The sequence below is a fragment of the Aquarana catesbeiana genome, linkage group LG13, assembly GCF_042186555.1.
Source record: "Aquarana catesbeiana isolate 2022-GZ linkage group LG13, ASM4218655v1, whole genome shotgun sequence".
Taxonomy (NCBI): domain Eukaryota; kingdom Metazoa; phylum Chordata; class Amphibia; order Anura; family Ranidae; genus Aquarana; species Aquarana catesbeiana.
The window spans coordinates 46935666-46951564 of NC_133336.1; the positions used below are offsets into that span (position 1 = coordinate 46935666).

Sequence of the window (15899 nt, forward strand, 5' to 3'; positions counted from 1 at the left end):
AAGGTGCCACAACACAAAGTAAGTATAAAAAATATCAACATTTTATTGAGACAATAATTAAAATCAGCATAAAAACATCATACAGTGTCCATGCGATTATGGAAGAAATGCAGTATATCCAGCTCCATATGTACTGCATTTCTTCCATAATCACATGGACATTGTATGATGTTTTTAAGCTGATTTTTATTATTGTCTCAATAAAATTTTGATATTTTTATACTTGCTTTGTGTTGTGGCACCTTTAAAATCCCATTGCTCCTTTTATCACATTTTATGTTGGGTATCTATTTACTCTGTGCAATCTTCTCTTTTATATTTTACCAAAAAAATGGGTTTGTGTGTCTTTAAATGAACTTTAGTGTATTTGTACTGAAATTTTGCATTTCATAAACCATTGTGCTAATATCAAATGATATAAAATTGGAACTACCACTAATTTACTCTCCAGGGTCTCTGCTTTAAGAAAATATATAATGTTTGAGAGTTCAAATGGATCTTCAGGTCTAAAGTTATTTTTTTTTTAAACATGTTTGCAAAAAATTTTGTTTTAGTTTTACTGATGTCTTTGTCACCGTTGGCGAGACATCTTCTCACTTCCCATTGTGTCACTGGTAGAGGAAGTTGGGTGATTTTCCCCGGTGGGGACATAAATATCTGTAAACATCCAAAAGAGGTTCTAACCCTTCTCCATTTTAGCCAATCAAAAAAGATGTGTTTTGGATGTAATTCCATTTATAGTGACTATCGAAACTTCTGGTAAAAAAGATGAAGTCACGTTTGTGTTTTCAACCTGGCTATACTGTTTCAGTACAGTCTGGAGTTGTGTATGTAGAATCAGCTAGCACAAGCTGAACTCTGGGAATTGAACAAAATTTACCCTTGCAACAGTTTCTATGTTTTCAGTGACCTCAGAATAAATTCTGCCATTTGTCAAGACATTTCCAATTGCACCAGCACCATATTGTCCAGATTTGTATGCTTCAAAAGAAGGAAAGAATGTGTTATTATATTACATTTGTTTTCATATTGACAGTATTGCCACTAATGCAGCCAGGAAACTGCAAGAAAAAGGTGAGCAACTTTGTTAACTACAAATACCAATTCCATATTATGAAAATTCAACTAGATTACAGCTCATATGAGAAAAAAAAAATTCATTGATCTCGGGTCGATGTTTTTTTACTTCATAAAACTGGATTATGCTTTTCAAAAGAAACCTGTCATTCAATTCAAACTTTTAAAAAATAAAGATATGCCCAAGAGCAGGGCCAGAAATAAAAAAGCCACTTCTGTGCACCCCTCTGATCCTAGTTTCAATTTACTAAAGGCTAGACTTCCCCACTAAGCCCCACCATTGGAGCAAATATTTTTGTACAATGAAATTTCCTTTATTAAGCTCCATTCACACTTGTGACGTCAAAGTTGAAGTTGCATGACAAGTCATTCCCCATGTTTTCCAATGATAACCATTTATATATGTGCGCCTTAAAGTTTCAGCGACTTCAAATAGTTCATGCACTACTTTGGTCCAATTTTCATGCAACTTGAGGGCCATAGACTTGTTAACCCTGAAAAGTTGCATGATAGTCATACCTGAATGTTATACAATGCAACAGTTGTCCATTATCACTGGTCAAGCCAAAGTCACATCCAAGTCACACCCATCCAAAGTTGTATCAAAGTTTGTGCAACTTTGGAGTTGTACAAGTGTAAAAGGAGCCTTAGCCATTGAACTGGTAAAAAAGGTGGTAGCGCTGGACAGGCATTGGTCAGAAATGGTATTAGTGTGAGACTGTGAGTCCAAAGTTGGGGGTGTTCTCCTTAAAGGAGGTGAACGTGTTATAAAAGTACAGTGTGTATAGACCTGATTGAGATCATAGGCTGCTACCTCTCTGATCAGTATAGAAGAATTGCTTTCTAAAAATTCCATTTAATAAATCTTGGGTACAGGCAGTTGATCAAATTTACGCTATGGAGGATCTTACCGTAACACTCAATCTTCTTTCACTAAGACATGGGCAGGTTGGTTAGCATTCAAATCCACCCCAGATTACATGAACATTATGGCATCCAAATAGAAATCACCTGGACTACATGACTGTAGTGATGTCTTGGCAGTAGCCTTTTAGAATGTGAATGGAGCCTTATAAAAAGAAAAAAAAGTTTTTTGTTTTTTTACGTCTATACATTAATATTTTTGCCTTTTATTTGTATTTTAAATTGAATGGGTTGGTTTACAAGGTGATATGAATTTACAATCACTTTAACTCTCAAACACTAGAGGCGTCTAGCATTTATGTGAGTTTAAAATGCGTTTAGGCACGTTTTGAGTTTGTACTGCTCTTCAACTCCTCTCCTGAACGCTCCTTTGATGGGATTTTTTCTATGCCTGTAAATGCTCCTTTTTTTTTTAATACACCTAAAAATGCCTATGTGTGCATGGAGACATAGGCTAGCACAGAGGTGCTTTTATAGGCTGAAGAACCTAAATTCTTCTCATTTTTAACTTTGTTAGTTATAAAGAGGTTCAAGCTGGGATTGCAAAATAAAAACTCCCCTTGATTCTTTATAATAGGTTATCATAGGAATGTTGGATCCAATGTACAAATGTTGCCACTGCTGTTTGTGATTTGTCTCCACACAGGGAATGCAGCTGACGCAGTGATCTTGGAGGCCCCGTATACCAACATCCGAGATGCTGGAGCATATCACCCTTTCGGAAAGGTCCGTGATTGTAGCATAAATCTGCAACATAGAACTTCAAAACACTATATGATCAAAAGTATGTGGACACTGCATCTAATTACATTAGAGTTCAGGGATTTCCAGTGATGGGTTCTGTGAATGCTAACACATGCAAAGACATTTTAGACAATTGTAGGCAGTATGTTCCAGCATGTCTATGCCCCATGTACAAAGCCAGCTTCATAAGGACATGAAACAAGAAAAGTTGCTCCAGGTGAGTGAGTCTCTGGTTAATCCCCACACACACTAGTCAGGTGCTAGCCCAGCTTGCATGCTGTGTAACATAAGGAAATGATTTCGGACAGCTGCACTTCCAAAAATCCTTATATTGAAGCTTCATATGACAAGTGGTTGACAGATGGAGCAGGGGACAAAGAGGTAGACACGTTTCGCACAAATGTTAGCGCTTGGTCAATGACTAAGCGCTAACATTTGAGCGAAACACATCTACCTCTTTGTTCCCTTCTCCATTGCTCCATTTGTCAACCACTTGTCATATGAAGCTTCAATAAAAGGATTTTTGGAAGTGTAGCCACCCAGAATCATTACCTTATATTCATAAGGACATGGTTTGATGGGTTTGGTGTGGAGGAATTTTAGTGTCCTGCACAGAGCCCTGACCTCAACCCAACTGAACTCCTTTGACATGAATTGGAATGGCAATTACAAACCAGGTCTTCTCATCCAACATTGATACCTGACCTCACAAAAGTTCTTTTTGACTGAAGGGGCACCAATTCTCCCAGACACACTCCAAAATCTCCAGGAAAGCCTTTCTAGAAAGGGTGGAGGCAAATGGGGGGGACTCCATATTATTGCTCCATAAAGACATGGTTTGTTGAGTTTGGTGTGAAGAAACTCAAGTGGCCTGCACGGAGTCCTGATCTCAACCCTTCTGAATGCATTTGGGATAAATTGAAATGCCAACTGTGAGCCAAGTCTTCCTATCGAACACCAGAACCTGACATACACATGCTTTTTTGACTAAATGGGCACAATTCTTCCCAGACGTACTTCAAAGTCTCATAGAGTGAGTGGGGGCAACAAGGGTGTGAGGGGCTATGGGACTCTATACTGTGTTAATGCTTCATTAAAACATGGTTTGATGAGTTTTGCTTTGGAGGAACTTGAGTGGCCTGCATGGAGTCCTGAATGGACACAAAATTCCCACATCCATACTCTTGTGGAAAGTCTTTACAGACGTAGGATACTACATGTGCCATCACTGTGTCCATATTATTCCTGTGTATGGGCTGATTCAACTTGGTAAGCTAAATTTGCACTGTCAGATAGGAACCCCATGCCAAGAGTTCTCTTTTACTGCCAGTGTTAGTGGGGCAGGAAGCAGATTTTTTTTTTTATAAAACATTAAACCTAAAAAATAATTAAATAATTAAAAAATAAAAGCATTGATAGAAGTTCTAAACCTGATAGAGGCATCAACCCTCTCCACCACCACCATTCTATACAAAGCAAAATATGTTTTGGCCAGAGCAGGGATTTAACACAAGCTGCTAAGATTATTTGGATCAAATGGATCTCTTTATTATATATTTCTACGAGCAGTAAATATGACGATGGTTTCCTTTTGGAATATAATGGCAGGGAGTGATGCATAAAGATGAGTTCCTGTCCAGACATCCCACAGACAGAAAACTGCTAGCCTCATTTAAAGTCCCAAAAGTTTTTCCTTTTTTTATGTCAAATGTCATTGTACTTCTGCTTTTTACCCCATTTTTGCTTTTTATTCTATAATGTTCTGTCAGGCAGCACTAGTCACATGGTTTGTCACTGTTGCAAGAATTGATGGGGATATTTTCAGATCTTGTGATGTGGACTTTCCGTCATGTGATAACTGATATTTTTTTTTCCTCTGGCAGATCTACCACATTTACCCCGGATTCGAATATTTTTTCCTGGACACATTTGCACTCAGCAATCATGTCTTTCCCAATGATGAAAAGTAAGTTTTTTTTTTTTTTTTTCATTTTTTTTTGTTTTGTTAGGGCTCTTTCACAGGGGTGGTGTCATGGTTATGCAATAGAGTTTGTCTGTCAGCTTACCTGTCTCCATGTGTTCATCTCTAGAGACCAGCTGACCCTCACCTGACTGCTTTTGTAAACTCTCCTCTAGCATGGCTCCACCCCAGCTCCTATCAGGGAACCCTATATTAACCTGTGCACTACAAGCCAGCAGTGCTGATCAACCATTGTGTGTTAGCTTTCGTGTGTACTTGCTGTGTTTCCTACGCCTAATTCCAGTTACCGACTTTGGCCTGTTCTTAAGTATTCCTGGCTGCTCATGACCCTGACCTTTGGCGTGTCCCCGACCATCCCTGTTTGCCTGTGACCCTGAACCTTGGCGTGAACTCAGTTGTCCTTGTCTGCTTGTGGCCCCGACCTTGGCTTGTCCCTTACTTTCCTTTTTGTTCCAGCCTGCTGTCTCCTTCCTCTTCTCCTGTAGTCACCCGTGAGCGTGAGCTGTGAGACCCTGGGGGCCGCGACCTGGAGCCAGACTGCAGCGCAGTCCATCCTCACCACTAGAGGCAGATGATCCATTGCAGGGCTTAGTTCGCAGACTTGAGACCCAGGAATCACATCAGACCCAGGTGATGCGATTCCTTCAGGATTTGGCATCCCATTTTGAACAGGTTCAGGCCTCATTAGGACCCCTGGTTCAACAACCTCAACCGCTATCTACTGCTGCACCTATCGCACCAGTCGCAGCCACACATTCATTACATCTGCCAGCTCCGGCCCATTTCTCTGGGGACTCCAAGGCCTGCAGGGGGTTCCTTAGCCAGTGCACAATTCATTTTGAGCTTCTGCCCCAAAACTTCCTGTCCGATCGGGCAAAGGTAGCCTATATTATATCCCTCCTGTCCGGCGAGGCGTTAGCCTGGGCTGCCCCTCTGTGGGAACTAAATGATCCAGTGGTTTCTAGCCTGTCGTGTCTCCTCATCGGCCAGCGCCCTTTTATGTCTTCGTCAAGAGTCCGCTTCTGTGGGACAGTACGCTCTTCATTTTCGTACTTTGACTGCTGAGCTGAGTTGGAATAATGAGGCCCTAGTTGCAACCTTTTTACATGGCGTCTCTGATAGTGAAGGATGAATTAGCAGGAAGATCTCTCCCTGCTGATCTGGATGGTGTCATCACCTTGTGTAACCAGATCGATATTCGCTTTCAGGAGAGGGCCCTGGAAAAAAGACGCCAGCACTCCCCGTTCTTTAGGCAGCCTGAGCTCCATGTCCCTTCTCTTCATTCCGAGGAGCACCTCCTGCCTGCTGAGGAACCTTTGCAGCTGGGCCAGACCAAGTTATCTCCCGGAGAACGCACTAGGCGCAGAACTCTGGGCCTGTGCCTCTACTGTGGCATCAAAGGTCATTTTCGTGATACTTGTTCTCTTCGTCCGGAAAAACGCTCAGGGCTAATACATCTGGAAGGTGGAGTATTGGACCCTGAATATCACCTTCACCTTCTCGTCTTCTCCTTTCTGTTTTCCTTCATGTTGGCGCTTCCCCTCGTTTGGTCTCGGCATATCTGGATTCCAGAGCCGCTGGCAATTTCATGGACTGGGGAACTGCGTCTTCCATGAGACTTACCCTTTTGCCCCTTACAACGCCATTGGTGGTCTTGGCGATTGATGGCACTGTTCTCCCAGGGGGCCCTATCCGCTTCCAGACCCTCCCTGTTAAGATGTCGGTAGGGACACTCCACCAGGAGTGGATATCCTTCCTTGTCTTACCTAAGGCTTCATCTCCTATCATATTAGGTCTTTCTTGGTTACGGCTCCATTCTCCACATGTTGACTGGACTGATGGACAGATCTTGACTTGGGGTTCCTCCTGTTCCTCCTCCTGCCTACTCAAGGTTACCCCAAAAGAGAAACTTCCTGTTGCCACCATCCCAGTATCTTCTGCTCTTCCCGCTGCATATAGTGATTTCTGGAATGCAATAGTCGGGCTGAGGCACTCTCTGGGTCGTGTGGCACTCTGGATGAGGAGCCCACCTGTCAACTTGAGCCGATCAGTCACTCCAGTTTGCATGGGCATTTCCCTTTGCTTGTCCCTGGACCCCCTTGGACACACACCCAGGCTGACTCGTCCACCAGTTCCACAGTCGCTACGCCCTGCGATGCAATTCTGGTGGTCGCTGCAACTGGCGATGCTGTTCAGTCGGCCTCTGCACCAGTCCAGCCTATGCCCAGTGAGCTTCCTGCTTCTTGTTAAGGACCTTCTGTAACCTGGCCTCACCCTACTGCTACTACGTCCATTCAAACCTGTTTAAGAGGCTCAATCCATCCTTTGGATAGACTGCCTCATTTAGCCAGGTGGGGTTTTCAATCTTTTGTTCAGGGCTCTCTGCATTCTGTTTGTGTTTCAGCTATCCAGCTTAACTCTTGTAACACGTCACCTTCTAACCAACCTGACCTCAGGGATCCACTGACCTCTACCCAGTCTGATGGTCCTGTGTTGGATGTCCAGCTCATTTTTAAGGGTCTGGGGGATCCTGCTCAGACTTCTGATGGTCTTCTTGTGCACTTACCCATTTCTAAAAAGCCTTTAGTCCTCAATAAGTCCTTTCGTCCTCTCCCTACCTCGGTTCCGGTCTCTGAGGATAATCTAAAGTACGAGGTTAGTCAAGTTTTGGATTCCCGGCTCCGTAAAGGCATTCTTCAGTACCTCGTACATTGGAAAAGGTTTGGTCCTGAGGAGAGGTCTTGGATCACTGCATCTGAGGTCTTTGCTCCTCGTCTATTGAGGAGGTTCCATCTGGAGTTTCCCTTTAATCCTGGGCACAGGCGGGGGAGGGGGAGGCCTCACAAGAGGGGGGGTACTGTCATGGTTATGTAATAGAGTTTGTCTGTCAGCTTACCTGTCTCCATGTGTTCATCTCTAGAGACCAGCTGACCCTCACCTGACTGCTTTTGTAAACTCTCCTCTAGCATGGCTCCACCCCAGCTCCTATCAGGGAACCCTATATTAACCTGTGCACTGCAAGCCAGCAGTGCTGATCAACCATTGTGTGTTAGCTTTCGTGTGTACTTGCTGTGTTTCCTATGTCTGATTCCAGTTACCGACTTTGGCCTGTTCTTAACTATTCCTGTCTGCTCGTGACCCTGACCTTTTGGCGTGTCCCCGACCATCCCTGTTTGCCTGTCACATTGAAACCTTGGCGTGAACTCTGTTGTCCTTGTCTGCTTGTGGCCCCGACCTTGGCTTGTCCCTTACTTTCCTTGTTGTTCCAGCCTGCTGCCTCCTTCCTCTTCTCCTGTAGTCTACCGTGAGCGTGAGCTGTGAGACCCTGGGGGCCGTGACCTGGAGCCAGACTGCAGTGCAGTCCATCCTCACCACTAGAGGCTCTGGTGAACACCTGCTGGCTCTTAGACTCCGTGCCCTAGGGAATCTATGCTCTAGCTCCCAGTGGGATCTGTGTCAGTGATCCAGTAGACCTGCTTCCTGAACCTCCCAGGGTTCAATCCGCAGCAGTCAGTCCTAGGGTCCACTACCTAGCCGTGCACTTCTGACTCCTACAGAGTGCATCTGTCACCTAGCCTCAAGGTGACCTGACAGGTGGCTGGTAAAAAACATGTGGCCCTTAGTTGTCCACCGGAACTGTTATTATACAGTTGGACAATGCTGGGATGCTTTGCTTGAGTTCAGTGGGGCCGCACTGCAACTGCAGTTGCGGCACGGTCCCATAATGTAAAATTGCTATTTGCCTATTAAAAAAATAAATATAAAAAAACAAAACTGGAGCCCCATTTTCTCCCACAACTCCAGCAACTTTGTAAACAATGAAGGCACACTATGAGTTAGTCCAGCAAGGTGCATGACACCTCCTGGGCTTAGCTCTATTATTTACATCTGACAGCTTTATAGTACTTCCAGAAGACAGCCATCACTGTAGTTCTGGGAGAGTGATGTTGAACCTTTTAAGCTATGCATCTTGAACAGGAGACTCAGTGCAGCTGCTATGCCCTGCCCTCCACTCTCCTCCCCTCCTCCTGACCATTCACAGAAGCCTTTGTATTATATTCATAAAATACAAAGGCTTCTCTGAATGGGCAACAGAGGGGGGGGAGGGCATAGCTGCAGTGTGTGCCTTTCTCCTCGCTCACAGCCCCAAGTGTCTTGACTGTAATTCCCCACAGAGCAATAAGCCTGTCAAATATAAATAAAAATAAGAGATACGCCCAGGAGATGTCATGCAGCTCCTTGGACTTAACTCATAGTGTACCTTCACTTTTTACAAAGTGGCTGAATTCCTGGATACAATTTTTTAATACAATGGTGTCTGCAATCTGGCTATTGACATTCTCTGGTTTGGGTTCCAATGCCATGAAAACATTAGTTCCAGAAGAGAATAGGAATGGACAGTTTAAAAGTAAAAAAAAGTTATGGAGAGCGAAATGTGTACTATAGTCCAGCAGGGGAGAACCTTGGGCAGGGAGGGGTGGGAGTGTGTAATGAATTCTGGGACTTCTAGAGCCTGGGAGGATATTTCCTATGAACTCACAGTCTAGAGCAAATACTGTGCCGCAGTACTAAGCAGGAAGTAGAGCCTGCATATGTAATGAACAAACATAGCTTCCCTCTGTACATACTATATATGGCAAAAAAAAGTCTGTGAACACTAGACGATCACATCTATATGAGCTTGTTGGGCATCCTATTCTAAAAATATGGCCATTGATGTGGAGTTGCCCCCCCACCCTTTTGTGGCAAACAGCCTCCGTTCTTCTGGGAGGGCCTTCCACGAGATTTTGGAGGGTGTCTTTGGGAATTTTGGCCCATTTGTGAGGTCAGGTACTGATGTTAGATGAGAAGACCTGGCTCACCATAAATGCTCCAATTCATCTCAAAGGTGTTCAGTAGGGTTGAGATTAAGGCTCTGTGTAGCCCGCCAAACCATGTCTTTATGGAGCTGGCTTTGTGCACGGGGTACAGTAAATTGTATCAAATAGTTACTGTAACTTTCCTTTCCTGGTGCCAGTCCATGGCAACAGATGTGGTAGTATGCCACCATCTTGGCACTAGAAAAGCTGAAAATTGTATCAAATACTTACGTAATTTTCCTTTCCTGGCACCAATCCATGTCCGCATACTACCACATGTATACTGCTATGTTTTCCCTAAACTGTTACCACAAGGTTAGAAGAACACATTTGCCTTCTATTTGCCTTGTTTTGCTGTAGTAGCCTTCACTGAAAACATTTCAGTGCAACCATTTGGAGGTTTGTCTATATGTTTGGCCAAATATTTTTTATTATATTTACAAAGTATAATAGATACAAGGTTTCCAAATATGATTTACCTGAAGCTGATTATACAAATGTCTATCATGCCAAAAATATAATGGACTTTCCTTTTTAATGGTCATTGTTCTGCAGCATTAAAACCATGACTAGTCCACTCATGATCCTTCATGCAGAAGATGACAATGTTGTTCCTGTGTCTATGGCAAAAGAGGTGAGTTTGTGGGTCCAAATATATTCAATCTCTCCGATCTGTATGTGCACTGCTTTTTAATAAAAGTATCCTGCGATTTAGGTAGTGGGGGTAGTTTCGGGGATGTTGTATGTGCCCAAGCTTAATGTTATACCCTAAATAAGAGTGCAACAATAGATATGATCTAAAACCTGGCCTTAGGCTTCAGGGTACATTCACACCAAGTGCGGTGGGGCTGCGTTGGGCGACTATTCCAGCACAGTCCAACCACAAGATAAGGCAAATGCCTCGTCTCCTACCAGTTCACACTGCTGTGTTAAGGGTTGGGTGCGCTGAAAAAAGAAAAGGAGTGTGTGCACTACTTTTTTCCAGCACAGCGCATTCTCTGTATGCCTGCTGATAGAATGTTATAAAATCACTGTGTGACATTTCAATAAAGTTTGTTTAAAAAAAAGTGAACACTGCAATGTGCCACTGCCTGCACTACAACACACAATAGCTGCTGTGTTGTAAGAAGCATCTGGTGGGAATGGACCCTAAACTGAATTTGTAGTTGGGCTTTAATGAGTAACCACTTTTGATGAGAACAACTTAAAGCAGCAAATGACATACAGTATTTGGAGGCATTCTGTACACCAACTGTATACACAAGGCCTCCAGGATGCCATATTGCATTACATTATGTTTGCTTTTATTTTTTTCCATGAAAGTGGAGTTAATCTTTATAGATTTGTCTTTTATACTTGTAGCACCCTCTAGTGTGTGCTAGAAGTATTGGTTGGTGTAGGAAAATTTTGGCTTGGCTGAGGGCCAGGCCTGGGTTGTGAATCTGGAGGGCTTAATGACATGTATAGCAGCTCTCTCTGACACTTCCTCTTGGTCTGGAAGTTGATAGGAACTTCCAGAGCTGGAGGATGGGAATAGAGAGGGGCTGCCATGCATATTTATGAGGTCCTCGACCAATGTCCAGCAAAAAGGGGCAGGCCTAGGGTTGGCACCTGTCCAGGATTCACCCGACCAATCTGGGTTTTGAATCATGTGTCCGGGTTTCAGTCTGCCTGAAACCCGGACACATTATTTAGACTGGGCTGTGGCTATTGCCATCTGGGAGCTGCAGACGGCTGTCTGGGGGCAGGTTCGGCTTCACGGGGGGGACGGGACGATGATGTCAGCAGGAGCAGTATGGCCACATCCACGGTTCACTGTAGCACACATGGTTACTGCTCTCCTTGGGGCACAGGAGGTGTCCCAGGTCTTTTAAAATTCTATAGTGTATACTATAAATGAAAAAAAAATTGGCTCTGTGCCACTAAAATGTTTGGATTTGGCTTAAAGATAAGGTGGCAACCTTAGGCAGGCCACCTCATACATAGACATGAGCCATGCTATCAAGGGCAGTCTGGTGGAAGATGAGGGTGGAGTGCTGAGGAAGGTGGCCCTTGAGGGTGCCCCCTAGTCTGGGGGGTGACCTTGGGCCTGGGGCTCAGGTGCGGGTCCTTTTCAATAAACCCTTTTCCCTTGGCCTCCAAGATTCTGCTGTATCCTGGTTCTCCTACCTATCACAGCGCTCCTTCAGTGTTATCTACAACTCTGTCTCCTCCTCTCTGTTGCCTCTTTCTGTGGGGGTCCCCCAAGGCTCTGTTCTTGGATCCCTTCTCTTCTCTATCTACACCTCCCCCCTTGATCACTTGATAACCGCCCACGGCTTCCAATACCATCCATATGCCGATGACACCCAAATCAATCTGTCTACTTCTCACCTCACTCCTTCAGTCTCTTCTTGCATTACTAACCGACATATCAGCATCGATGTCACACCACTTCCTTAAACGAAATCTCTATAAAACCGAGCTGGTAATATTCTCCTCTGCCCGTGCTCCCCTCCATGACTTTTCCATCAAAATCAATAATGCAACCATCAGTCCCTCCCCTCATGCCAGGGTACTAGGTGTAATCCTAGACTCTGACCTGTCCTTTTAGCCCCAAATCCAAACGCTGTTGAAAGCTTGTAGACGTCACCTCCGTAACATCTCTAAAATACGCCCTCTTTTAACATTTGAAACCACCAAACTACTCATTCACTCCCTTGTTATCTCTTGTCTTGAATATTGCAACTCCCTTCTCATTGGCCTACCTCTCCATAGGTTATCCCTTCTTCGGTCTATCATGAATGCTGCTACCAGACTTATCCACCTTACCAACCGCTTAGCGTCTGCCACCCCTATCCGCCAATCCCTACACTGGCTCCTGATCACCCGGAGAATTAAATTTAAATTACTAACCACAACATTACAGTTCTACCCCAAGCTACATCACCAATCTTATCTCCAAATATCACCCAAACCGTCCTCTACGCTCCTCTCAAGACCTCCTACTCTCAAGCTCCCTTGTCTCTTCCTCATCTCCAGGATTTCTCCAGAGCCTCTCCCATCCTCTGGAATGCTCAACTTCAACCCATCCAACTATCTCCTACTCTAGCTGCCTTCAGGCAATCCCTGAAAACTCATCATTTCGGGGAAGCCCATCACACCTCCAGCTAATCTTTTACCACTTCCATCAGCTCATTCCCCACAGTTACAACTTTTTGTACCACCTGCCCCACCCTATGAGATTGTAGGCTCTTCTGAGCAGGGCCCTCTTAATCCTTTTGTATTTTATTGTAACTATTGTCTCCCTTTTTATATTGTAAACTGTTGGCACTATATAAACTCTGTATAATAATAATAAGCTGGACACTGAACGTTCCTATCTGTAATGGGCTATTGCTTCAGCTGAGTGACTGTTGGATAATTCAGTGTTCCAGCTGGGTTCTGTAAGCAAGCAAGTCCTGGAGTCCTGGAGGAAGAAGAGGAGCTGTATATAGAGACTGTATTTAGGAAAAGTTGTCCCCAAAGTTTGTTTTGAAGTCAGGTGGGCAACTCATAATCTCCCACCCCTATCCAAGTTATTACCCTCAAAGAAACGGGGGAAAAAAAAAAAGTGACAAACTGTTCACTGACTCTGGAGCGCCTGTGAAAATTAAGTGTGCCTGGCTGTGTATGGTGGGGGATCCCATTCTACTTGCAGTTCCTACATAGTTTTGGGTTTTACAACGTCTTTTTTTTTTCTTCATTACAGCTCCATGAAATCGCCATAAACTCACGTCATCCTAGAGACGTGAAGCTGGTACTGTACCCCGCCAAGCTGGGCTACAAACACAAATATATTTATAAAGACCCTAAACTGCCAGAAAAACTTTGGTGAGTACATTGTGCTTAAATCAGGTTCATGTTGATAGGTTTTGATTTTCTGTATTTGAGGCATAAAATATACAGATTTCTAGTTTGGGTGGAGTGGATAACCCAGAGGTTGCTTTGGATGCAACCAGCCCTACTGCGATCTGTTCATGAGGCTCGTGGGTTCCTCCGTATGAAGCAGAAGCAGCCCCTGTGGCTGCACAATGAATTAGATGCATTTCACTGAAAAATGCTGTATCAACAAAGCCCCAGACCATGTGACTGTCACCATTGCCATTGTTGGTCCCACTGAGGTTTTGCTCAGTTCAGCCTGTGCTGGTCATGTAATCGCCACTAAAGTGCAAGGTCACAGGTTAGACTGTCCAATCCTTTGTTGTAGCAGAGATCACATGACTATTACCAGGTTCATAGCAGAACAAAACTGAACACCAGACAGATATGGGATACAATTAATGCAGCTCTACAATCCTTATTTATTTTTGACTTGGTATCAGCCTCCTACAGGCCCTTCTATAGCAGGACTAGGAGAGATGGGACTCGCAGCTGTATTAAAATCTGTTCACAAGAATCATATTGATAGGAGAGAGCAGAGGGATGATTTCATTAGTCTTCTACTGCTCTTTCTTTGTCAAGTCAACAGGTGGGGGTTTGGAGAGAGGGCACCAATGTATTGCTTACTGTTAAGTAGTGTTATGCACCAGGGTGTGTAAATTTCAGGCCAGGATGGACAGAAATACAAGTGCTGCGGCACTATTACCAAAAGTATTGTGACGCCTGCCTTTACACGCACATTAACTTTAATAGCATCCCAGTCTTATGCTGGAACACTATACGAAAAATCGGCCGAACACATTTTCGAAAAACGAACGTTCGACCGTGACCGCAAACGATCGTGCCATCATGTAATGACCGATAAATTGTTCAGTGGACATGAATAAATAATTTTTTGTTCGTTTTTTTACATATACCTAGTGCAGACAGTTCGGACGGGAAACACATTAACCTTGCAATTTATCGTACGTTCGGCAGAAATTTTCCAAAGTTCCCGTTCGTTTTTTTTTCCACAAAAAATTATCGATTTGTGCCCATTAACTTGCCGAAAAACGAACGAAGTGTCTATATGAACGATTTTTCGTATAGTGTATGGCCAGCATTAGTCCATAGGGTTCAATATTGAGTTGGCCCACCCTTTGCAGCTATAACAGCTTCAACTCTTCTGGGAAGGCTGTCCACAAGGTTTAGGAGTGTGTCTATGGGAAGGTTTGACCATTCTTCCAGAAGCGCATTTGTGAGGTCAGGCACTGATGTTGGATGGGAAGGCGTGGCTCTCAGTCTCCGCTCCAATTCATCCTAAAAGTTGATCGGGTTGAGGTCAGGACTCTATGAAGGCCAGTCAAGTTCCTCCACCCCAAACTCACTCATCCTTGTCTTTAATGGACCTTGCTTTGTGCACTCGTCCAAATCATGTGCGTGGTTTGGGGGGGGTTGTTTTTCAGGGGTTGGGCTTGGCCCTTTAGTTTCAATGAACTCTTAAGGTGTCAGAATAACATTTTGGACAATTTATGCTCCCAAGTTTGTGGGAACAGTTTGGGGAAGGCCCCTTCCTGTTCCAATAGGACTGCCCACCAGTGCATAAAGCAAGGTCCATAAAGACATGGATGAGTGAGCTTGGGGTGGAGGAACTTGACTGGTCTGCACAGAGTCCTGACCTCAACCCAATAGAACACCATTGGGATAAATTAGAGCGAGACTGCATGCTAGGCCTTCTCATCCCACATCAGCCAGTCTGAACCTACATGGGGAGATTTCCAAGAAAACTGGCAGATGCCTACAACTAATACTGTCCCTATACTACCCACATGCTGAATGCGCACCAAACTGAGGAGCCATGGTCTTAAATGGACTCTGCCTGACCCAAGATGGCTGCCCCAGTGACCCAAATAATCATGTTCCTCCTGACGTACTCTCCCTATGCACTGCCCCCTGCAGTGAAGAAAACAGACTGCACCTGCCTACAAGCTTGACGTAAGAGCTCCTTCCTTGATGAATTTACCCTTCTGTAAAATTAATATTTTGTTGACATTTTCTCCCAGGGCTTTCCTGAACAACGTCTGAAGCTACATCGCATTCTGAATACCAGGCGCTTAAAGAGAACTTTAACCTATATTGTTTAGAATTTTTTTTCCCAGCGATAATAAAACGTGAGGACTCTGTATCTGTCATGACCTCTGAATGTTACTTTTCACATGAACTCCTACACACAGTACATCTCCTGCATCCAGCTGTATATGGTGTGCCCCATAGCAGATCTATGGGGGGGGGGCGATATAGTAAGACTGGTACACAGAAGCTGTGCATAGTAACCAATTAGCTTCTAACTTCAGCTTGTTCAATTAAGCTTTGAGAATAAAACCTGGAAGCAGATTTGTTGTTGTGCACAGCTACACCAGCTGTTTTAGTAAATC

At 44.1% G+C, this 15899-nt stretch overlaps 1 protein-coding gene across 1 annotated transcript in view; it reads left to right on the plus strand.

Annotated features, from left to right (window-relative positions):
* Nucleotides 1-15647, plus strand: part of ABHD12B (abhydrolase domain containing 12B) — a 36704-nt gene extending 21057 nt beyond the window's left edge. The window contains exons 8-13 of the mRNA XM_073610720.1: nt 1037-1074; nt 2648-2727; nt 4629-4711; nt 10141-10219; nt 13316-13437; nt 15528-15647. Coding sequence (XP_073466821.1) covers nt 1037-1074; nt 2648-2727; nt 4629-4711; nt 10141-10219; nt 13316-13437; nt 15528-15549 — 424 coding nt within the window. The 3' untranslated portion in view covers nt 15550-15647. The remainder of the gene's footprint in view (nt 1-1036; nt 1075-2647; nt 2728-4628; nt 4712-10140; nt 10220-13315; nt 13438-15527) is intronic.
* Nucleotides 15648-15899: the final 252 nt, after the last annotated feature.